Here is a 24,713-nt window from a genome sequence, read left to right as displayed (position 1 = left end):
GGGAGATTCATGCACAAAATCCTCATTAGTGTTCATTCGAGCTGCCTAAGTAAATCCGGGGTTCATCGGTGGGACAATGGCTGCCTTTGTCTTCCTATTTTGTGTTTTGTATAGAATACTATATCTGGCAAGACATGCCTTCTCAAACATAAGGAGATAATTGGTACTTTGAGGGAGAGGTTTAACTTATTTATAATTGTCAAGAGTTTAAACATGCAGAAAAGAAAGAGCAGTCATAGCTTGCCTCTTTTGAAAAAATGCCCTCAAACCAGGTCAGAACTCTCTATCTAAATCAGATATTTTGAATGATATTTAACTGAAGGTTAGACATGGATCTTTTAAGTTTTTCTTTAAAATGGAAACTATATGTTTATCAACAATTAATTTCTTCTTAAACTACTCTTATTTGTAGCACTGCTGCTCACTGAAATCTTTTGTGATTAATCTGCTATTTAGACCACTCTATTTCCTATATAGTGGTGATATTCAAGGCAAGGAATAGAAAGGGCCTGGTCCTTGGCCAGGTGCTGTGGCTCACTCCTGTAATCCCAGCACTTTGGGAGGCCGAGGTGGGTGCATTACCTGAGGACAGAAGTTCGAGACCAGCCTGGCTAACATGGTGAAACCCCATCTCTACTAAAAATACAAAAATTAGCTGGAGTGGTGGCACACGCAAGTAGTCCCAGTTACTAGGGAGGCTGAGGGAGGACAATTGCTTGAACCCAGGAGGCAGAGGTTGTGGTGAGCCACGATTGTGCCTTGCACTGTAGCCTGGGCAACAAGGGCAAAGCAAAACTCCGTCTCAAAAAAAAAAAGAAAGAAAGAAAGAAAGAAATGGCCTGGTCCTCTTGCTTATTTTCCTTGATCTCTGCAGCACCTAACACCTACTTTCCCTCCTTCCCTGTGAAGCCCAAGGCCTTGCTCCCCGCTCTCCTAACTTTCATCTCGCCTCTCAGGCCATTTCTTCTTCTCCTTTCTAACTTTCCTAAATTCCATCTCACCTCTCAGGCCATTCCCTGCTTCTACTTGCTTCTCCTGCATCCTAAATGTGGAAGTTCCTCATAGATGAGCCTTGGCTCCTGGGACATTCCTGTTCTCCCCTTTCTCCTTCAGAGAGCTCTCCATTCCCGTGGACACAGCTTCCTCTTCTGGCATATGTTCTTGGGTCTCTAGTCCTGCTTTTCTCCTGAGCTCCACTTCCATATTTCCTCATGAATGACTGCTCTGCTGCTCAAACTAAATAAATGCAAACCCCCAAACATATCTTCTGTCCGTACCCACACCCAGACCAACTCCCTGTACCCATTGCCTTGCCTCTGCAAGAACACCACCCTTCTTCTAGGCCATGGCTGAAGGCATATATTCTCATTTAACTCATCTCTTACTTGTAGTCTACGAGACAGGTTATTAATCAGCTTCTATTTTATGACCTTCCTGTAGCTATCACCTGAGATCAGACTAGGAGTTTCTCACTTTCCTAGATTACTCCAGCAGCTCCCAGCTGCCCCCTGAATTCCAGACTGTCTCCTCTCCTGAGGTTTCATCACAATACTTCCAGATCAATCCTCTTCCCTTCTCCACCTCCCGGTAATAAATGGGCACAGTATAGGGTTAGACACCAGGTTTCAATCATGGTTCTAGCAGTTACACACTGGGAACCTGTTTCCTTCTCTATGAAATGAGTAGATAATATCTGTCTTTCAAATTTTATGTAAGAATTAAATAGAATCATCACAGTATGCAAAAGTCTATACATCAGGCCAGGCATGGTGGCTCACACCTGTAATCCCAGCACTTTGGGAGGCCAAGGCAGGTGGATCACCTGAGGTCAGGAGTTCGAGACCAGCCTGGCCAACATGGTGAAATCCTGTCTCTACTACAAATACAAAAAATTAGCTGGGAATGGTGGCAGGCACCTGTAGTCCCAGCTACTCGGGGGACTGAGGCAGAAAAATTGCTTGAACCCGGGAGGTGTAGGTTACAGTGAGCCAAGATTGTGCCATTGCACTCCATCCTGGGTGACAACAAGACTCTGTATTAAGAGGGAAAAAAAAGAGAAAGAAAGAAAAGAAAAAAGATTATACATCAATTGCTTAATATAGTATCTGGCACATGTGGGTTTTCTTTACTTCTTCTGTTTTCTACTACATTCATTCTAAATTTGTTAACCTTTACTGTCTTCCAGAATTTCAAGGTGCCACCTACCTATTCAGCAACAACTTTGTTCAGTTATTTACTTATTAAAACAATATTTACTAAGCATTTACTATGTGCCAAGTGCTCTAACCTTACTTTTATGTACAAAGAGTAAATATCAGGGGAACTCCAAAACCCCCATCAGCCTCACTGAGTATCAGCCTTATTCTGTAGGTCTTGTTGGGTCTTTTATTAATGAAGTCAGTTATAAACCTCAAGACTCTTTCTCCCCCGACCCTTTGGTTGGGGTTTTGGTCCTTTGTTGATGAAAACTACCTTTTTAGGAAGTCCAGCCCCAACCGAAAAGGCCTAGTCATCCTCTTTCTGAGAGGAAGGTCAGAAATTGTAAACAGAAGTGAAAACCACCCTATTCCTCCCCCAGGTTTTCCCCAAACCCTCTCAGGGATGTACCTTGCAACATAGAGAAGGTACTTCCTTCCAACTTGTTTAGACTTGGTCTTCCAAATATTCACATTCTTCAATATGTACCTGTCCAGGCTTTCCATATTCAGCCTTTCTCATCCCATGCCTGTGGAATTGCTGTACTGATCAAACTCCTTTAGGGCCTGTACCATCTCTTTGAAAAAGTGGAATATTCAATAAGAAGAAAATAAATAATTAAATAAATAAAGTGGAATATTCATAGTATATATCAACCTAAGGAAAGAAAAAATATTAGGAATGATATTATTAAGAAGAAAAACATTAGAAATGAGACCAAAGAAAGGAGCTGGCATTTGGTTTTAGAAGAAGAGAGGCATGAGTCATTTACTATCTCGACCATATAAAAAGTCTGATAGTGAGTAAACCCGAGAAGCACAGAGGAGGAAAGAGCGTGGATGAAACCAACTCCTCTCCTTCAGGGTGAATCTCTAAGATCCCCTTTGATCTCGGCAGCCCCATAGGCCCTGGTGTTTGCCTCCAACTTTCTCAGCTTTGAAGCCAGCCTTCTTATTAATAGCCACCGTGCTGATTAAGAACTGCAGTCCTGAGATGACAGAATCTTGTCTTTGCCGTAGGGAAAGCATTTGCGATGAGTTTACTCTAGACATTCTGAAAACATTTTGAGACAAAGACTGACTTAACACCAAAGGTTGTAAGCTCTATTTGATTCATTCATTCATCAGCAAATATTTATCGTATAGAATTGCTACCATATGCCAGACACCATGCTAAGCACTGAGGTAATAGCAGTCAGAAAAATGAACACCGTCCCTACCTTGTGGAGCTCAGTCTAGTTGCAGGGGTCAGCCAGCTTTCCATAAAGGGCCACATAACAAATGTCTCAGGGCTGTGAGCCATAAGGTCTCTGACAAGACTACTCAATACTGCCATTGTCGTGAGAAAGCAATCACAGACAATAAATAAACAAATGAGCAGGGCTGCATTGCAGTAAAACTTTATTTACAAAAACAAGCAGTGTGCCAAATTTGGTCTGCAGGCTGAAGTTTGTTGACCCCTGGTCTAACAACACACATAAATGTAGGTGAATATTTTGCATATTCTATGTTGTTTCCGTTTAGACCTTTTTGGTTGCAAGTGAAAGAAAATCTAACACAAACTGAAAAATCTAAGTACAGGGCTAACTTTAAGTGCAGATTGATAAAGGGCTCAGTTTATTTTTCTCTGGTTCTCAATTCTTCTTCTGAATTCCCAAAACCCTCAGTTCAGTTCTTACTCCGTGGTAGCAAGACAGTTGTCACAATTCTAGAATGACATCCATGGGGAAAGTCCAGGGCATGAGAGTCTGTGTCCTTTGGCTGTCAGTGACTCTGGTTACCTGGACTTGGGTCATGTACCCAGGCCCTAAATAATTACGGCTGCAGATTATGGGATGTAATGATTGCCTTAGAGTCTTGCCACGTACTCTACCCTGACCCTTGGGTGGGACAGAGAATGGGAGAGGGGTAGATTCCAGTTACCAGAAAACTGGTGAATGAACGCTGGAGTAGATGCTGGACTGAATGCTGCTGAATAAATTCTCCACTACATGTGTCTTATTAAATTCTAAATGAGTACCTCCCAAGGCCACATTTATTAATAGGAACGCTATAATATGATTTCAGCTTTTCCGTCTTCATCGGGAAGTAAAGAGTACTGCTTATACGCAAAATACCATCCAAAATTTTAATATTCACATGTGTTTATTTTGCATCACAACCTCAGTCTTTTTTTTTTCTCCTGTTACCAGTATTTTCTTTTTTTTTTTTTGAGATGGAGTTTCACTCTTGTTACCCAGGCTGGAGTGCAATGGCGCGATCTCAGCTCACCGCAACCTCCACCTCCTGGGTTCAGGCGATTCTCCTGCCTCAGCCTCCTGAGTAGCTGGGATTACAGGCAAGTGCCACCATGCCCAGCTAATTTTTTGTATTTTTAGTAGAGATGGGGTTTCACCATGTTGACCAGGATGGTCTTGATCTCTTGACCTCGTGATCCACCCGCCTCGGCCTCCCAAAGTGCTGGGATTACAAGCGTGGGCCACCGCGCCTGGCTGTTACCAGTATTTTCATTAGGTTTAGTCTATGCTAGAATATAAATACATAACACTATGTCCTTTCTTGTCATGGGTAGTCTTTTACATAACCAAAATTTGTAGCTATTAGTTTATATAACAAAAGAAAGGCTAAATCCATAAATTATCAGAAAAGAAGCAAGGATATAGGAGAATAATGCATTTTGTATAAATTATAAAGGACAGTTACAGTGAAAATCCATTACTTTCCTCTCAACCCAATTTTACAAAATAAAGTCAACATGTATTATTCTGTGAGCTGCTAAGAGCACATAAACACTGTGACCCATTCAGAAGACAGCGGTCAAAGACAAAATGTCATCTTCATGTCATGTACTGATCTTAGTCCTTTGCTGGAGTTGAGCTTCTTTCATAGTCTTTAGCTGGTGGTAATTTGGCAAGATTTTCATCAAGAAATCCAGCTGTAGTGTCTGCGGCTGCGGTCGCTCAGTATGCACCTGTCAAAGGCAGTCTGCATCATAAATCGTCATATTCTTGGGGATGACCTCAAAAGTATTTAGGTTGCAACAAGCTCCTATGATGCAGCCACTTGTCAATATTACATTCCTGCCTACATACGCTTTTGATTCAATGATATCATTATCTCTCATCTTCATGGCTTGGGAATAACAGCCAACTTCCAACACATTATTGGTGCCAATGATCATAGGTTTTGGTTCTAGATCTTCAGTGTCAGGAATAATATTATCCTGGTAAGCATTTATGATAAGAGCCTGTTCTTCTGTTAGGCTCCCTTCACCAATGAGTGTTGGCCCAGCTTCCGCAACAATTCGTGCTTTGGGGTGGATCACTGTCCAATGTCCTCTTTTGAATCTTGGTATGGTCCCAATTACAACCTCAATCTTTTTTTTTTTTTTTTTTTTTTTGAGACAGAGTCTTGCTCTGTCATCAGGCTAGAGCGCAGTGGCGTGATCTCAGCTCACTGCAACCTCCAACTCCCAGATTCAAGCAATTCCCCTGCCTCAGCCTCCCGAGCAGCTGGGACTACAGGCACGTGCCACCACACCCAGCTAATTTTTTTTTTTTTTGTATTTTTAGTAGAGATAGGGGTGTCACCGTGTTGGCCAGGATGGTCTTGATCTCTTGACCTTGTGATCCACCCACCTTGGTCTTCCAAAGTGCTGGGATTACAGGTGTGAGCCACTGTGCCCGGCCTAGAACCTCGGTTTTATTAGGAATTTAAGTCTTTGATTCATTAACAAATTCAGACAGTTTATTAGTAATTTTCTGATCTTTGACTGTCTTAATCATTTTCTATCTTTTCTGTGTGAATTCTTAGAGGTAGACTTACCAGACCTTTGTTTTCTTTTTGGTGTCAGAGAATCTTTTGAACTACCTGAAGCTGGATTTAGAGCATCTAAACCTAATTAAGGTGCTAGGTTTGAACCATTCACTCATTCTGAAGCCACCTTTTTCTCCATAGGATCAGAAAATGGTCCTGAAAATACAGCCCTTTCCAGAAACTAGTTCATGCCACTCTTCAAACAATAGAGGTCGGCAACTGCTTCCTGAATCAGCCACCCCCTTGCCTTGGAGTCCCAGGCCCATTAAGCAGCAGGCTTCACTCCCTTGCGGTGGAATGGTTCCTCTGAACAGGGAATGGAGGACTCCTATCGCGCTGGATGCTTAGTTTGAGAGGACACCAGTTAGAATAAAGAGCCAGAAGAGGAAATCGTATTGAAGAAAGGAGGGAAATGAATATTTTTAAGGTTAAGAAAATTGCAGTTATTTTTACATTTTCACTTTATACTTCAGAATCAAAGTACACGAGCTCTGCAGCAGAGCACCTTTCTTAAAATGGATCTTTCTTGGCAGTTGCTGTGGCAACATATCACACCCTAACCCCAATAAAAATGGAATTTCTTAGAAGGCGGTGCATTTTCTCACCCACACTACAGTATTTTTTTGGCATCATCTTTTAGTACTATTTCTTTCATTCTTATTCTTTTTTTGAGATGGAGTCTCACTCTCTTGCCCAGGCTGGAGTGCAGCGGCGCAATCTCAACTCACTGCAACCTTCGCCTCATGAGTTCAAGCAATTCTCCTGTCTCAGCCTCTTGAGTAGCTGGGATTACAGGTGTGTGCCCCCAGGCCTGGCTAATTTTTGTATTTTTAGTAGAGAGGGAGTTTCCCCATGTTGGCCAGGCTAGTCTTGATCTCCTGACCTCATGATCCTCCCGCCTTGGCCTCCTAAAGTGCTGGGATTACAAGTGTGAGCCACCGTGCCTGGCCCTCATTCTTATTATTGAAACCAAAATATACTCATCCTCCTAAAAGGCCTATGCAAAAATGTTTGGCTGCATAAAGGCCCATCCTTCAAAAACATCCTCCACATTCCTGTTTATGTTGCATCTGATCCCTCCCAGCAAGCCTCCTTCCTGTGCCCAGCTCCTGTCCACCTCCTCCAGCCCTTCACTACCCCCCAGAAGCCCCATGTCTTTTTACTGCATTCTTCTTACTCCAAATAGTCAATTGCAGTGCCCACCCTTGCCCACCCTCCCTCGGAGTACATGCCATACTCCAAAGTCACCTCTTGTTCTGCCTCCCATCCTCCTGCTTCCTTCAGTCTACCCACCAGTCAAACTCACTTTGCTTGACAGATTCTGCTAAGCCAGGCATTCAAAGAACAGATTCTGAATAAACTAATCCACAAGTAGAAGTAGATGTTACTTTCCCTTAATGCTCCTATATATTGGTGGAAACCCAGATGGAAAGAAAGTTTTGGGCTGAGATTCTTCCCTTAAATTAAGTCATTTACAGTGAAGCAATGGTTCCCCACCTGTGGGCCAGAGTTATTGACAAGGATCTGAGAAAATCCATATGCACACTGCTATACAATGAATGTTTGTGTCCCCTTCCAAATTCGTGTGTTGAATCCCTAATTCCCAATGTGATGGTATTTGGTGGTGACCTTTGAGAGGTAATTAGATCTAGATGAGGTCATGAGGGTAGGGCTCCCATAATGAGATGAATGCCTTTATAAAAAGCGGAAGAGAGGCCAGAGCTCACTTTCTGCTTGCACGCATCAAGGAAAGGCCGTATGGGGAGATCCGCATACACACTGCTATAAACTGGAAGCAGGAAGAGAGCCCTCGAAAAGAACCTGGCCATGTTGGCACCCTGACCTTGAACTTTCAGCCTCCAGAACTGTGAGAAATATATGCTTATTGATTAAGCAGCTTAATCTATGGGCTGTTAGAGCAGCCCAAACTAAGACTCTCACCAGGCATTGTTGGTAGCCTGGACAAACAGGCACTGCTGTTTTTCAAATATTTACAGATTGTTTTAAATTATAAAATCTAAATTCATTTAAAATTGATTCTGAATTCATAGAAGCTTTTGGTAAGGTACTTTCTCAATCCACAGATACTAAAAAATACAAAAACATTTCAGTGGAGTCCTCAATCATTAATATATGCAAATAATTTACTATAAGGATTTTTAATGTTGCAAGTAATTCAAAGTAGCAATAAAGTCTAATGATAGAGAATTGACTAAATGGAATGTATCTATAAATATAATTCATGCTATATACATAATATAATGAAATATATATAATAAAAACCTCCATTAAGTCATATAATGAAAATTAATGTTTATTGAATATTTACTATGTGCAGCTCTTATAAAAATGTTGCAGGTGTTGGCCAGGCACAGTGGCTCATGCCTGTGATCCTAGCACTTTGGGAGGCCGAGGTGGGTGGATCACCTGAGGTCAGGAGTTCAAGACTAGCCTGATCAACATAAAGAAACCCCATCTCTACTAAAAATACAAAATTAGCCAGGCGTGGTGGCTCATGCCTGTAATCCCAGCTACTCAGGAGGCTGAGGCAGGAGAATCACTTGAACCCAGGAGGTGGAGGTTGTGGTGAGTCAAGATCGCACCACTGCATTCCAGCCTGGGCAACAAGAGTGAAACTCCGTCTTTAAAAAAAAACAATGCAGGTGTTAAATCATCTAAACTTCACAGTGGCCTTGAAAAGTTATTTTCCTGATAAGGAAACTGAAGCACAGAGAAATTATTCTTTCTGGGAACACACAGATTAGGGGCACAACTCACACCCATCTCCAGACACCCTAGTTCCAGCATCTGGGTTCTTAATCCCTACACTTTATTAAATCAAAAGGTTACAAAATGGTCTGTTCTTTTCTACTAGATGGCTGTAGTAGGTCACATTCATTACCAGACACCCCCTCAGCTCCAGACACTCTACAATTATTGATAAAATGTAAAAACAGATTACATTGTGGTTTTGATTTGCATTTTCCTCATCATTAGTGATGTTGAACATTTGCGGCCATTTGTATACCACCTTTCTCTCTCAAGAATGGCCATAATCGGCTGGGCATGGTGTCTCACGCTTGTAATTCTAGCATTTTGGGAGGTCAAGGTGGGCGGATCACCTGAGGTTAGGAGTTTGAGACCAGCTTGGTGAACATGGTGAAACCCCATCTCTACTAAAAATACAAAAATTAGCTGGTTGTAGTACACGCCTTAATCCCAGCTACTCAGGAGGCCGAGGCAGGAGAATCACTTGAACTTGGGAGGCAGAGGTTGTAGTGAGCCAAGATCATGCCACTGCAATCCAGCCTCGGTGACAGAGTGAAACTCAAAAGAGGAAAGAAAGAAAGAGAGAGAGAGGGAGGGAGGAAGGAAGGGAAGGAGGAAGGGAGGGAGGGAGGGGAAGAAAGACCAAAATCCAAAAATAATCCATGTTGGTGTGGATGTGGTGAAGAGGGAACACTTTTTCACTGCTGGTGGAAATGAAAACTAGTACAACCACTGTGGAAAACAGTGTGGACATTTCTTAAAACTAAAAGTAGAAGTACCATTTGATCCAGCATTCCCACTACTGGGTAGCTACCCAGAGGAAAAGAAGTCATTATATGAAAAAGATACTTGCACATGCATGTTTATAGCAGCACAGTTTGCAATTGCAAAAACGTGGAACCAACCCAAAGTCCCATCAGTCAATGAGTGGATAAAGAAACTATGGTCTATATACAATTGAATACTACTCAGCCATAAAAAGGAATGAATTAATGGCATTTGCAGTGACCTGGATGAGATTGGAGACTACTATTCAAAGTGAAGTAACTCAGGAATGGAAAACCTAACATCATATGTTCTCGCTCATAGTGTGAGCTAAGCTATGAGGATGCACAGGAATAAGAATGACACAGTGGACTTTGGGGACTCAGGGAGAAAGGGTGGGAAGGGAGTGAAGTATAAAAGACTACAAATTGGGTTTAGTGTATACTGCTCAGATGATGGGTGCACCAAATTCTTACAAATCACCACTGAAGAACTTACTCAGGTAACCGAATACCACCTGCTCCCCAATGTGATGGTATTTGGATGTGGTCTTTGGGAGGTATGGAAATAAAATATATATATACATAAAATATACTATGTCTATATATAGAAAGAGAGAATTAGAAAGAGGTATTTGGTTATTTGTTTGTTTTTGAGATGGAGTCTCCCTCTGTCACCCTGGCTGGAGTGCAGTAGCGTGATCTCAGCTCACTGCAACCTCCACCTCCCAGGTTCAAGCAATTCTCCTGCCTCAGCCTCCCTCAGTAGCTGGGACTACAGGTGCATGCCACCATGCCCAGCTAATTTTTTTTTTTTTTTTAGCAGAGAAGAGGTTTCACCATGTTTATATGTTTCTACGTAGTCATTTATCATATTTTGAGGTAAGGGTGAGGCAGTTCAAAAAAATAAGTATGCGTAAGGTCGGGTGTGGTGGCTCATGCCTCTAATTCCAGCACTTTGAGAGGCTGAGGCAGGAGGATCACTTGAACTCAGGAGTTCAAGACCAGCCTGGGAAGGCAAGGAGAAGCAGGGACAGTGACACACTTAGCAGTTCCAAGTTCATGAATAGTCCAGAGGTAAATGTTCTCATTCCCTCATTGTTTTCCCTTAAACATAGCCTGGGTCAGAAGTGGGGATAGAAAAGCAAAGCAAAGGCCAAGCATGGTGGATTATACCTATCATCTTAGCACTTTGGGAGTCTAAGGCATGAGGATCACTTGAGCCAGGAGTTTGAGACCAGCCTAGGCAACATAGTGAGAAACTATCCATACAGGGGGGAAAAACAATTAGCTGGGCATGGTGGTAAGCACCTATAGTCCCAGCTACTTGGGAGCTTTAGGTGGGAGGATCGCTTGAGCCCCAGGAGGTCGAGGCTGCAGTGAACCGTGATTGTGCCATGGCACTCCAGCCAAGGTGACAGAGTAAGAACCTGTCTCTTAAAAAAAAAGTAACAAGAATCAACAGTGGTATATAGGAATATAAACTAATTATTTCCTTTTCTTTTGTCGTTTTGGCATGTGACAGATTTACATGTATCCTTCACTGGTTAGATTTTCAAATATGCGCTTATTTGGGGAATTTGTGGAACTTTTATTTTAGGTCAGATATACACATTGCATTTGTGTAGGTTTTCTTCAACTGGTCGTATATAAATCTGTAGCAAGCTAAAATTTTAAAACCAGTGGGAAGCTGTGGGGAGTGCTCTGGAACCAATTGTCGTTGTCATTGTTGTTATGGTTGTCACTTTTTAAACAAGATCAGTGACTAGATCAGTGTCTGGAAGCACTGTAGTTCAGTGTCCCATTCCCCAGCCCGGGCTCCTGTTGTGCTGGGGAAAGCACTAGAGTGTGGTAGCAAAGACTGCTGTAACCCACTGTGTCTGTGGGTCCTCTTCCCTCTGGGGTGGAAAAATCATCTCAGTGTTTAGAAGGATTCTTTGAGAAACTGTAGAGCAAAGTAGACAATAACGTGTGCTTGAGAGTCAGACCACCTGAGTTCACATCATGTTTTACCTCTCTGTGCTTCCCTCACTGGGTCATCAGAAGGATTAAATCCGTATAAAACACAGGGAGTCACAACTGGCACACAGAAATTCCTCAGTAAATGTTTGCTAGTGGTAACTTTATTAACCTCATAAATAGGATGAAAACAGATTGGTTAAAGTTTTTCATGACTTTATTAAAGTCACAGGATTCTGCTTTATATAATGATTTTTAAATTCAGCATTTGAGTTTAAGAACTCAGGGTAGTAATAGTTTCCCAGTTGACAGTCTCACTCATACATGAGGTAATTTCATATGTTCCAGAAGCTTATTTTAATTTCACTCAAATTCACTAAAATCACAAGAACAAAGAATAAAGTAGACAGGATGTATAAGGGCACGAATCTTCAATAAATGTTGGAAAATGTAACTTCTGAATTTGAAAAGTGATGGAGGGAATAATGACAATCAAAGAGCAGCCTTGGTCACACCCAGTCTTCTACTCTCTATGGCCTAGCCTCCTGCTAGAGGGAAACCATCATATTCACATAGTGGGCAGGATGGGAGGAGGGAGAATCAAGAGAAACCATGAGCATGAACCCACGGGCTTAAGTACTTGGCCATGACCTCCAAAGTACTTGAAAACTGAGGGACATAGGCCCCTAGAGCAAATGAAATCATAGATTTGCTCAAAGGGTAATGAAGACAACAAAACCAAATCATAGCTGCGGCCTGACCCCAGCTGCCCTTGCCACACCTCAACACTCAGCAAATAGCTGGTTCCATTCAAAAATGAGGTGTAATTTTTCTTTTTGAAAAAGGAACTAGCATATGATCTTTGCTGGATTAAAAGAGAGGAGAAGAAAGAATGTAAGCAAATAATGTTCTGTATATCAAATGGAAAATTACAGGAGGAAGGTTCAGACTAATTACAGTTCTTTATAACAGTTCTTCACAGTGTCAAAGCATTTACAAAAAATGCATTTGTATATCTCTCTCAAGGAAAATGGTGGAGGGAGATGGAGAAGTAGAAAAAAGAAGAAGTGTTTAAAGATGATATAAGTCAACAGACAAATGAAAAGTGATCCCTCAGAGCTTAGGAAATATGATAGACAAAAGCAGGAGATTACAGAGATTGAAACCATATTAGATGAAACAAAAATAGAAAAATTATAACTGAAAACATCCAAGGAAATACAGTAATTAAGCTAGAGACTATCATACAAAATGAAATGAAAATATAAAATAGATATAAAATGATAAGAAAAGCTTGGTACAGTGATGCATGCATGTAATTCCAAGTGCTCAGGTGGCTGAGGCAGGAAGATCAGTTGAGTCCAGGAGTTGGAGACCAGCCTGGGCAACATAGTGAGACCCTATCTCAAAAAAAAAAAAAAAAAAAAAAGATATGAAAGTAAAAGTAATAATAGAGAAAATTTCTAATTATGGGAGATTGTCAAAGAAAGGTCAACACATGCAAAATTTGTGTCTCTGAAGAAGAGAACAAATATAAAATATATATAATTAAATACAAATAATTTTTCTAACAAAGGAAACTTTTGTTCAAATAATGGAATGTAAAGGTAGAAAGGACACACACAATATCTCAGGAAAATTAATATAAAATAATTAGGATCAAAGCATTTCCCAGTGAAGTTACTAAATAAAGGAAAAAGAAAATCATAGCATCCAAGCAGAAAAAGAAAGTTATATTCAATATGAAAAAAATCAGCTTGGCCTCAGACTTCACCATGGCAATATGTAATGCTAGAAAACACTGGAAAAATGTTCTGAGAGGCTCAAGTAATCCTCTCACCTCAGCCTCCCAAGTAGTTGGGACTACAGGCACATGACACCATGCCTAGCTAAGCTGATCCTTGTGTTCACAAAGTTATGAGAGAAAGAAAGTGGGATTGAAGCATTTTTATACCCAGCAAAACTGTCTTTAAAATATATAGTCATGTTTATTGCAGCACTGTTCACAATAGCAAAGACTTGGAACCACCCAAATGCCCATCAATGATAGACTGGATGAAGAAAATGCAGCTGTGAATATACTTTATAATTTGTGTTTACAATTGAACTTCTGGAAATTTGAAATCAATATCTTTGCCTATGAGCTTCTTATAGACACCAGAAAAAGTTTTGACCTTGTGTTCCATATTGTTCTGCTGTGCTTTGTCCATACGAACCTTTATGAGCTGGCTGCCATCCAGTTTCACGTGGGAAGACCAAATCCTCAAGGATTGCATCGTAAATGCAATCAAGCTGAGTCTTGAGGTCCGAGTTCATCTCCAGCTTCAGAAGACCCTGGAAAATGCCACACTTGAACTCATCTGGCTTCTCACTATTGGACTTCATGATCTTGGCACTTGAACTGAACATGGCCTTCTTGATGAGTGCTGACTTAGGAAAACAGATAGACATTCTAAACAGATAAGAATAGTGCATGCCCAAGCTCCCCCAGCTATGGCCACTTTCTGATCCCCAACACAAGCATAGCTGAAGAACAACTGCAAGTTGAATTGTTCGTGAAGGCTGACAGTGATGGGGCCAAGATTGGGAACTGCCCCTTCTCCCAGAGACCATTCATGGTGCTGTGGCTCAAGATAGTCACCTTTAACGTCACCATCTTTGACACCAAGAGGCAGACCAAGACAGTGCAGAAGCTGTGCCCAGGAGGGCAGCTCCCATTCCTGCTGTATGGCACTGAAGAGCACAAAGACACCAACAAGATTGAGGAACTTCTGTAGGCAGTGCTGTGCCCTCCTAGGTACCCCAAGCTGGCAGCTCTGAACCCTGAGTCCAACACAGCTGAGCTGGACATATTTGCCAAATTTTCTGCCTACATCAAGAATTCAAACCCAGCACTCAATGACAATCTGGAGAAGGGACTCCTGAAAGCCCTGAAGGTTTTAGACAATTACTTGACATCCCCTCATCCAGAAGTGGATGAAGCCAGTGTTGAAAATGAAGGTGTCTCTCAGAGGAAGTTTCTGGATGGCAATGAGCTCACCCTGACTGACTGCAACCTGTTGCCAAAGCTCCCCATATTACAAGCGGTGTGTAAGAAGTACTGGGGGAACGGGTGTGGTGATTGATGCTTATAATTCCAGCACTTTGGGAGGCCAAGTTGAGTGGATCCTGACTTGAGGTCAGGAATTCAAGACCAACCTGGCCTACATGGTAAAATGTCATCTCTACTTAAAAAAAATAATAATAAATAAAATAACAATAACAAAAAAAATTAGCCAGGTGTCGTGGTGCATGCCTGTAATCCCAGCTACTCAGGAGACTGAGACAGGAGAATCACTGGAACCTGGGAGGCAGAGTTTTCAGTGAGCCAAGATCACGCCACTGCACTCTAGCCTGGACGACAAAGTGAGACTCCATCTCAAAAAAGAAAAAAAAAGAAGTACCTGGGATTCACCATCCCTGAGGCCTTCCGGGGAGTGCATTGGTACTTGAGCAATGCCTATCCTCGGGAAGAATTTGCCTCCACCTGTCCAGATGATGAGGAGATTAAGCTCGCCTATGAACAAGGGGCCAAGGCCCTCAAATAAGCCCCTTTTGGGACTCTTTCATCCCCCTCCATTTCCTCCACAAAGGCCCTGGTGGTTTCCATATTGCTGTCCAATGGACACATTCCAAAATGGCCAGTGGGCAGGGAATCCTGGAGCACTTGTTCAGGGATGGTGTGGTGAAAGAGGGGATGACGGAAAGAAATAGGGGCCTGGGTGAGATTTTTACTGTGGGGTGGGATGGGTAGGACAACATATTTCAGTAGTAAAATACAGAATAAAAGCATTTTAAAAAGGAAATAGTGCATGAGTCATTTCTTTTTTTTTTTTTTAAGAGATGGGGTTTCTCCATGTTGGTCAGCCTGGTCTCGAACTCCCAACCTCAGGTGATCCGCCCACCTCAGCCTCCCAAAGTGCTGGAATTACAGGCATGAGCCACCGCGCCCAGCCATGAATCATTTTTAAAAGAGTTGAAACTCAAACTTTCAGAGCCAGTGTTGAGTGATAGAAAAAAAAAATAGTCACTATATAGCCCATGAGCCCTCAATAAATGTTACCCTCAGGTCTGGTTTATAAAGCATGTGTTTTGCTTTGCACGTTTCCTTCATTTGAGTCAGCTAACTCACTCAAGTAAGTGAGCAGCTGGAACTGTCTCACTTGGAAATAAGTTCAGGAAGAGAAGGTAAGAAAAATCAATAGATAGGAGAATCAACATATATTTCATCAGCAAAGACTTTGCATCTGTGGGAAAGATCATGTTTTATTATTTCTTTTTTTCCTTTAGGTATAAGTCACAGGATTATAGCATAACCCAAAAAAAAGCACTTTGCCAAAAATTGAAAATTTATGTTCTAGAACAGTGGCCATGGGGTTTTAGTAGGTAATGAAATGAATTATTAAGACTGGGCACAGTGGCTCACACCTATAATCCCAGCACTTTGGGAGGCCAAGGAGGGCAGATCACAAGGTCAGGAGATCGAGACCATCCTGACTAACATGGTGAAACCCCGTCTCTACTAAAAAAAAATACAAAAAATTAGCTGAGTGTGGTGGGACATGCCTGTAGTCCCAGCTACTTGGGAGGCTGAGGCAGAAGAATCACTTGAACCCAGGAGGCAAAGGTTGCAGTGAGCTGAGATTGTGCCACTGCACTCCAGCCTGGGCGACAGAGCAAGACTCCATCTCAAAAAAAAAAAGAAAGAACAGAAATTAGTTATTAAGCACATTTCTTCCTTAATTCAGTTTAGTGTAAGAAAAGTTGAGGCTTAAAGACTGGTAATTTTAAATTATCTTCAACAAATTCATAGGCTTGTCCAACTGAACTCAATTGTACACATTTTCATAGTATAATGCCTATTTCCAGGTGTGTATGATGAATCCCTCGGTATGATACACTGCAACTCAGCTCTAATGTTTAGTTAAATCACGCACAGCACATGCAACAGATTTTAAAAATAATTCTTTCATATCTCATATAGTAGGAGGAACAGAAATGCAGAAACACAGCTGGAAAAAGACACCAGTATCTACACATGCATATTCATGTCTCGTCCATGCACATCGTCGTTTTTTTTTTTGTTGTTTTGTTTTTTAAAGACGGGGTTTCACCATGATGGCTAGGCTGGTCTTGAACTTCTGACCTCAGATGATCCACCCACCTCGGCCTCCCAAAGTGCTAGGATTACAGGTGTAAGCCACTGCACCTGGCCCATGCCCGGCCTTTTTTTTTTCCCCCATGCACATCTTCATCCTGCTCAGGCATATTCTTCCAAAGACTTTTCTTCTACCCTCTCACTCACTCCTTTAGCCTTTAGAGAAATGAATGGGGCCGGGAGCGGTGGCTCACACCTGTAATCCCAGCACTTTGGGAGGCCGAAGTTGGCAGATCACAAGGTCAGGAGATCAAGACCATCCTGGCTAATATGGTGAAACTCCATCTCTACTAAAAATACGAAGAATTAGCCAGGCATGGTGGCATGCGCCTGTAGCCCCAGCTACTCAGGAGGCTGAGGCAGGAGAATCGCTTCAGCTCAGGAGCCAGAGGTTGTAGTGAGCCAAGATCATGCCATTGCACTCCAGCATGGGCAACAGAGCAAGACTCTTGTCTCAGAGAAAAATGAATGGGATGAACTACCAATCTATTTTTTTCACCAGCCTAGTGAGCATCAGTTAATTGAACATAGGCCCGATAGTATTTGGAAGGCAGAAGAAAACCAGGAACCAGAAACCTTCGTATGCCCAGTGTATTCTTCCTGTCTACTTACATCAAAGGGGATTGGAGACACGGCTGTGCAGATTCTCCTTCATTCATGTCTTCATGATTATATGAATCACATTTAGTGCCCCAACTACTTGCCAGTTTGGGGTAGTAGGGATTTTGGTACGAAGTCTCACTCTGTCACCCAGGCTGGAGTGCAGTGGCCCAATCTTGGCTCACTGCAGCCTCGACCTCCTCGGCTCAAAGGATCCTCCCACCTCAGCCTCCCAAGTAGCTGGAACTATGGGTGTGCACCACCATGCCCAGCTAATTTTTGTATTTTTTGTAGAGATGCCTAGGCTGGTCTCAAACTCCTGTCATCAAGTGATCTGCCCACCTCAGCCTCCCAAAGTGCTGAGACTACAGGTGTAAGCCACCTCACCCTCAAGGACTACTTTAATCAAAGCAAAGACATGCCATGAATTGTCCTCATATCACAGTTTAGTATGGTTGGCGTTCACATCCTGATCAAAGAGAGGCTGCAGGGCTAGCGTAGTGGGGAACCTCATGAGTGAAGAGGAGAGCACAGCTATTTTACTTAGATGCTGTAAATTGTGTTCACAAGGACTTTAAAGAAATAAAGCATTGTTACGGAACTGTCTCTCTCAGAGTCCCAAGGTCAGGCTGGGTAGCCTTTCAGTTTTTAACTCTTTTTATTTCATCTTTATTGTCTGGTTTCTGATCGCGTGTAACAAACTTTTTATTGTGATGAACAGATACTATTCTGGGACTTCTTAAATTCAAAATAATCATTTATGTGGTAAAAAGATAACGCTTAATTTTTTCCAATTTAGATAACTTACATACGACAAGAATATGAAACAAAATTGAAAGGGTTGATGCCAGCGTCTCTAAGACAAGAACTTGAAGACACCATTTCCTCCCTAAAATCACAGGTAATTACTAGAATCAAGGCGTTTTCCAAGGATTTAGGTGTTGTGCATACTCTGAAAAGAAACTTGCAAATAAATCTGATTCCAAATTGATTACAGAAATCAATGTGATGTCATTGTATAACCTGCTACACAGGATAAATTGTTTTTGTTTTAAATACTTTCTTACTTGTTTAATAACTCACTGTCTCAGTGAGAATTTCTTTAAGGCACCCTTAAAATTGAAAAGTTCAGTCAGTTATGATAACTTTAATTCATTTACAATCTATCTTCCAATATAGCCTCATCCTTTTATTCTTGGCATCAGGTCCAAAATGCCATCACTTAGCATATAGCTGATTCCTCACTGTGTAGAAGTGCAGAGAAATTGAAAGCACAGTTATGTTAGAAGCACTTTTATTCTGGGGTATTTTACATGGTCGTTAGAGATAACAAGATGTATTCTAAGTTCAAAGCAAAATAATGACAAGGTATTCAAACAATTAGGTTAAATAGCTCCTGTTGAAATGTGTGGTTCTTGGCCGGGCATGGTGTCTCATGCCTGTAATCCTAGCACTTTGGGAGGCCTAGGCGGCAGATCACTTGAGGTCAGGAGTTCAAGACCTAGCCTGGCCAATATGGCAAAATCCCATCTCTACTAAAAATACAAAACTTAGCTGGGCGTGGTGGCCTGTGCCTATAATCCCAGCTACTCAGAAGGCTGAGGTAGAAGAATAGCTTGAACCTGGGAGGCGGAGGTTGCAGTGAGCCGCGTTCTTGCCATTGCACTCCAGCCTGGGCAACAGAACAAAACTCAAAAAAAAAAAAAAAAAAAAAGTGGTTCTAGATATTGTTCATGAAATATGATGTGAGTAAAACTTCTAACATGTTTTTGCTACATATTTCTGTATTGTTTGTATGTTTTATATATTACTGGTATCATGAGAAAGACTTTATATATTCACATTTCCAATACACCTTGAAATTTGGTTTTTTTGAAACAGAGTTTCACTCTGTCGCTCAGACTGGCGTGAAGTAGCGTGATCTCAGCTCAGCAACCTCTGCCTCCCAGGTTCAACGATTCTCCTGCCTCAGCCTCCCAAGTAGCTGAGATTACAGGAGCACGTCACCATACCTAGCTAATTTTTGTATTTTTAGTAGAGACGGGGTTTCCCTATGTAGGCCAGGCTGGTCTCGATCTCCTGACCTCAAGTGATTTGCCCACCTCAGCCTCCCAAAGTGTTGGGATTACAGGCATGAGCTATCATGCCCAGCCCACTTTGAAATTTAAGACATTTTTTTCCTGGAAAAATTTCATGAAGGAAAGGATTTCTTTACTCTCCGTGCCAAGAACTGAGCCTGTCACATAACAGGTGCTTAATCAATTTATTTATGAATAAAATAAATGATATGGCTTGATGATATCCACATTATCTATTTACAATATGTAAGATAAGATGTGGAACACATTTTAGCTGCTCTTTTTATATTCCCCTAGTAAAAAGTATCTTATCTGAAAATGAACTGTTCATAATCTCAATCCATATGCTACTGTTTGTTATTGATTCTATGGGCTAAGAAATTTTGCTCAAGTCTGCATATAAAAATAAGTACTGGAGGAGAATGGTAACATACAAAGCGTTAAGTAATCTTTATTTGCATGAAAATCTCCACTCCAGGTGTGGTTTACCCATTAAGTTTGTAGGCGAACTACAGATAGTGTCAGCTATGTAGGACCTGACGCCTTCAGAGGAGTTTTTTTAGAAAAAGGAAAAAAAATAGAAATCTGATACCCACCTGCAGGGCTTCTGTTATCATTCATATCATTTCACTGTAATAAAAGCCACTTCAGCCTCCTAAAACTGGATGCTGACCCAGAAAGAGAGTGCTGCCAGCTGTGATAGGGCCTCAGAGTTGGCAGCTGCACGGAGGAGTCACAGGCCGTACAGTGAGCAAATTTAGTTTGAAAGCACAGGTGCCTGTGTTTTTTAAGAATTGTTGGAATTCCGATTACAGAGCATGGTTGGGGGAGGGAAGTGGAATCAGTGTAATTCTTGTATCTGTCAAGATTATCAATTGTCCTCTGGGTCACTTGAGCAATTGGATAAAATGAAGACCAGGGTGCTATCCAAATAAGCAAAACCAAGAGGACCACTTTGAGATACACCCATTTACAAAGACTGTGTTTTCTTCTCTGTCAAGCACATTTTCTGTTCTGCCAGCTGTACTCTCTTGCATAACTATGTTTTGGGATCAAGCGTTGCCATGGTTTCAGTTCAGACCAAAGACGCAAGAATAAACAATTCTAAAATGATCAAATACCACTGACTCTTGATTACATTAAGCATGATATAAGTTAGCCCCAAACCATTTATATTGGGTTGTGTAAGGTGCTTTTGAATTCACGCCTGATACAAGCATCTTTAGTATTATAGAAATGTATGCTTCAAAATAATCAAATGCTTTGTAAAGGTCTGATTTAAGAGAATATGCTAAACAACCCAGTTTCCTGCAGCTCCCTAAGAATGGTGGTCTGGGAGTTCTACCTGCTTTGAGCTCTGCACTAGGAGGTTTCTATAGCTGTTTCATGTCATCCTCATAACCTTGGGAAGTAGCTGTCATTAACCCCATTTCACAGATAAGGGATCAAGAGCTTAAGTAATTTTTCTAGAGCCACAGATGGCAAGCCAGGAATTGAACCCAAGTTGGCCTAACTCCAGACAAAGCTCAGGCTCTTTCCACTATGAAGTTCTGTCTCTCCAACCTCAGGGAATTCTAGGATGGATTGAGGTTTCCAGAAAGCAGTAATTTTCTTTATACTCACTCATTCATTCATTCAACAGCTAGTGAAACCAGCTACATGCCCAGCCCTGTAAAATAAACTGGGGATAGAGAGACAAAGTCGTTCCTGCCCAAGAGAAACCTTCAGGTTTAGGGCAGAAATATGAAAACAAATAACCACAAAGCAACGTGAGAAGTACCAGTAACAGAGGGGAGGAACACAGAGGAGGGGACTGCTGGCTTTGCCTGGGGCCAGGAGGCGAGGAACATTTGGGGAGGCATGGAACGATTCCACAGGAGAGGTGACATTTGAACCAAATGGTGGAGGATGAATAGGACACAGAAAGACAAGTGTTCCAAAGAGAGAAAATGGCCTGGGCCAAAGAGCAATGGAATGAGTGAAGCAGCAATGGTGGGCAGGGCATGAGGACAGGTGAAACCGCAGTGATGGGGTGGTGGGGACAGATCAAAATGGCTCTGCGGTGAGGAGTCTGAACTTAATTCTGTCATATCTGATGGATTTTCAATATGGCTGAGATGTGACCAAATGTAAAAAACGCAACATTGACATTCAAGAAATCCTCTGAGTTTTATCTAGGGAATTGTCTGAATTTAAATAAAATCTTACCATACTATTTGCACAATATTGACATGTAAGCCACGTTCACCTCTTCTCACACAAGGTGTCTTTTCTAGGTTAATTTTCTGCAAAAGAGAGCTTCCATCCTTCAAGAAGAACTGACCACATACCAAGGCAGAAGGTACAGCCCATAAGTAGGTGTCTTCTGGTTAGTTTCTGTTGTGGCACCTGTGAGCCTCCTCATTTGGCCTTTGTCTTTATTAAAATGCTTGGACATAATACAACTTTTGAAAAAGACTTGTTTTTAGTAAGTAGCCTGTCTTTAAGAAGTCATCCGTCTTCTCATCCTATTGTTTAGTCTGTACTGTCAGAACAGGATGAGAGAATTGGCCGGGCACGGTGGAGCATGCCTGTAATCCCAGCACTTTGGGAAGCTAAGGTGGGTGGATCACTTGAGGTCAGGAGTTTGATAACAGCCTAGTCAACATGGTAAAACCCCGTCTGTACTAAAAATACAAATAGCTGGGCATGGTGGTACACACCTGTAATCCCAGTTACTCAGGAGGATGAGGCAGGAGAATCGCTTAAACCTGCGAGGTGGAGGTTGCAGTGAGGTCAGATTATGAGGACACAACACATTGGCCAGTGGTCGCAGAGTGTGCTCTACTTCGTCTGGTTTGCCCGTGGGCACCACCTGATTGAGAACTATGGTGTTGCTTCCGTGAGTGGATGGTTAAGTCTGGGTCCCTCTCCCCACCCAGATGCCCAAGAGCTGTTCTCTGCTGATTGGTCAACCCATTTGCCAAGGAAATTTTGAACTGCAGCGAATGAGTGAATGGATGCTCCGAATTCTTTTGACTGCGCTATGATGTGTGCCAAGGGCATTTTGAGCTCTCTAAAAATCTGGCCCATGGGCGGGGCTGTAATCATCTGGTTTACTGTAAAAGGACGGGGCATAAAGTTTATTTACACTTTTTCAAAATTCTTTTCTCTTTCCCACGCCCATGTCTGTTGTTTGCTGCCCACGGATTAATTACCCCTTTTTGTAGTGTAACTGAGCCACAAAAATGATAAGGAAGTAACAGGTTTTACAGCCACTTCCAAAGCCAGGGTAAGGATTGGCATGAACAGGGCCGGGCTGTGGCCATCAGTAGGAGGCCTGGGATTCTTGTACTAAAACATCTCTGTGGGGCCACCACTCAGCCTAGTAATGTTCAGACACCCTGACACCTCCTCCAGGAATATAAGTCTCTGTCCTTTGAAAGATCAGGTTTTTCCATAAATTATAATACTGGTTTCAAGAATAAGAAAAAGCAAAATCATAGCAGATGCTATTAAAACAAATGAGGATTACTGGTACTCAGACTATGATTTAGTACTCGGAAGGGAAAGATTCCTACAGGATTCCTGTTAAGTACTTCTTTCTGTACAGACCGTGGAAAACAAGTTGTAGCTCACCAGATTTCATTAGTAAGGTTATTAGCTGCTTGAAGTGAAAATACTTTGTGAATTGTATTGTATGCTGGCTTTGGAACTCCTACTCAAGAATATTTGTTTTCCATGAGTAAATATCAGTAGGTGTTTTGGAAGGTTGCCTGCCATTCTTTCTTTTCCTTATTTCAAGGGTTATGAAATTTCAAACACTGGTGAACCTTTGACTTACCCAGATCCTGTTTCCCTTCTGAACCGTGTCATGTACATCTGGGGGTAGACAGAATGAAACTTTAGGTCACTTTGATTGGATGTGATAGGAATGGATGGTTGACACTAATGTCTTTGTGAACGTTCTCTGATAAAGGAAGAGAAAGAAAAATTGCATTTGGCATGTTTGAAATTCCTTACTGAGTTGAGCAGTGAGTATAGAAATGGCTACTGGGAGAAAAAGCAAGTGCTCAGGAAATAAATTATAAACACTGTGCCTTATTATAAAATCATCTAAGATTCCATCCTTCCTTTTATCTGTTGGAAGATCAATTGTTCATCACAAGTACCTAATTTTGTTACATCTCAAGTTGTTATTATTGGCTGCTGTACCTGAGTCATCCACCTGTACTTTTTCTATTTCAACATGTAATTGTCAACAGGTATTGGCTGGTAAAGGGTCTGGAAAAAGCCAAGCGAAGAAACATTCTGGGACCTCAGTGTTCTTGGTGTTTGTTATTATACACTTGCAGGGTCAGGGAAGAGAAGGGCTAATAGCAAGGTTAGCTATTCAGTCATCCACATGGCATAATTTCATTTGAGTCTACCATTTCTGCGTCACCAAGCAGTGCGCCCTTTCAGGGGTCTGACTTCTGATTTTGCAACCTCCCCACTCAACAATGAACTTCACAGAGGGCAGCCACCAAGGGGCAAAATGAAGAAAACAGGAAGACTAGGAGGGAACAGGGAATGATGGGCTTGCTTCACAGACTGTACAAAAGAATTGACTGTGACTCAAGGGAAATAGCTCAGATTCAAACATTATCCTGTAATGTCACATATTAACAGTGATTTCTTCAGAAATGGGTATATGCTTATCGTGGTGAGCAACCTCATTAAAGGCATCTGCAGAGAAAGTACAAACAGAAGAAACTGTGAGTTGGAATTAACAATTAACAGCTCTCTTATTGAAGTGCATCACCATCCATAGAAGGCAGTGGTGTGTTTGCTTTCTTTCTAAGCGCAAAAAGGAAAGGTAAAACATCAGAAATGGTGGGAGAAAAGTTTCAGAACACAAGGTCGTTTTAATTCATAGTTTCCTTAAAAGAACTGTCTCGTCTGAGCTTTCATATTTTGTTCAGAAAGGTCGTCTCTTTTAAGCCTTGTCATTAAAGACAGTTTGCTCTTTAAAGTGAATTATCAAAGGGTATAGAAATTGCAAGTTGCTGAAACTAAAATGCATGATCAATTTTAAGTCTGCTAACTAAAGCCTACTTAAAATTGGATGTGCTTTTGTCCTGGCAGCCCCTTTGATAAAACCAGAAAAAGATACATGGTTGGTCAATTCAAAGTAGTAAATGAAGATAATTAGATAAAACTTTTTTTCAATGGATGTCGAAGTGGCTCTTGGCTTTGGAGACTTGGTTAGGAAGCCGTGGCATAGGCCATAATGGCATTTGAAAAGTAAAAATGGGATACCCTAGATTTTGACCTGGTTAGTGTTAACATTCTTTACTGTATTATTTTAGAATCA

General features: G+C 41.7%; 1 protein-coding gene and 1 pseudogene across 10 annotated transcripts in view; both read left to right on the top strand.

Annotated features, from left to right (window-relative positions):
- The window catches only part of CEP112 (centrosomal protein 112), a 664,691-nt gene that overhangs the window by 565,936 nt on the left and 74,042 nt on the right, over nt 1-24,713 (top strand). For 8 of the 10 annotated variants that reach the window (XM_064369448.1, XM_064369447.1, XM_064369451.1 and 5 more), the window contains 2 exons: nt 18,100-18,201; nt 21,655-21,719. In XM_064369448.1, the coding sequence (XP_064225518.1) occupies nt 18,100-18,201; nt 21,655-21,719 (167 nt within the window). Of the gene's footprint in view, nt 1-18,099; nt 18,202-21,654; nt 21,733-24,713 lie in introns of all 10 variants that reach the window. The other 2 variants (XM_064369449.1, XM_064369450.1) reach the window with 1 other exon arrangement.
- LOC110568286 (chloride intracellular channel protein 1-like) lies at nt 13,971-16,113 on the top strand (annotated as a pseudogene).

Source organism: Aotus nancymaae, unplaced genomic scaffold (genome assembly GCF_030222135.1).
Source record: "Aotus nancymaae isolate 86718 unplaced genomic scaffold, 86718_ANA_hifiasm-v0.15.2.pri h1tg000089l, whole genome shotgun sequence".
In the NCBI taxonomy this organism is placed as follows: Eukaryota; Metazoa; Chordata; class Mammalia; order Primates; family Aotidae; genus Aotus; species Aotus nancymaae.
The sequence above is the reverse complement of the archived record's forward strand: the minus strand, read 5'-3'. Positions and strand labels throughout refer to the sequence as shown.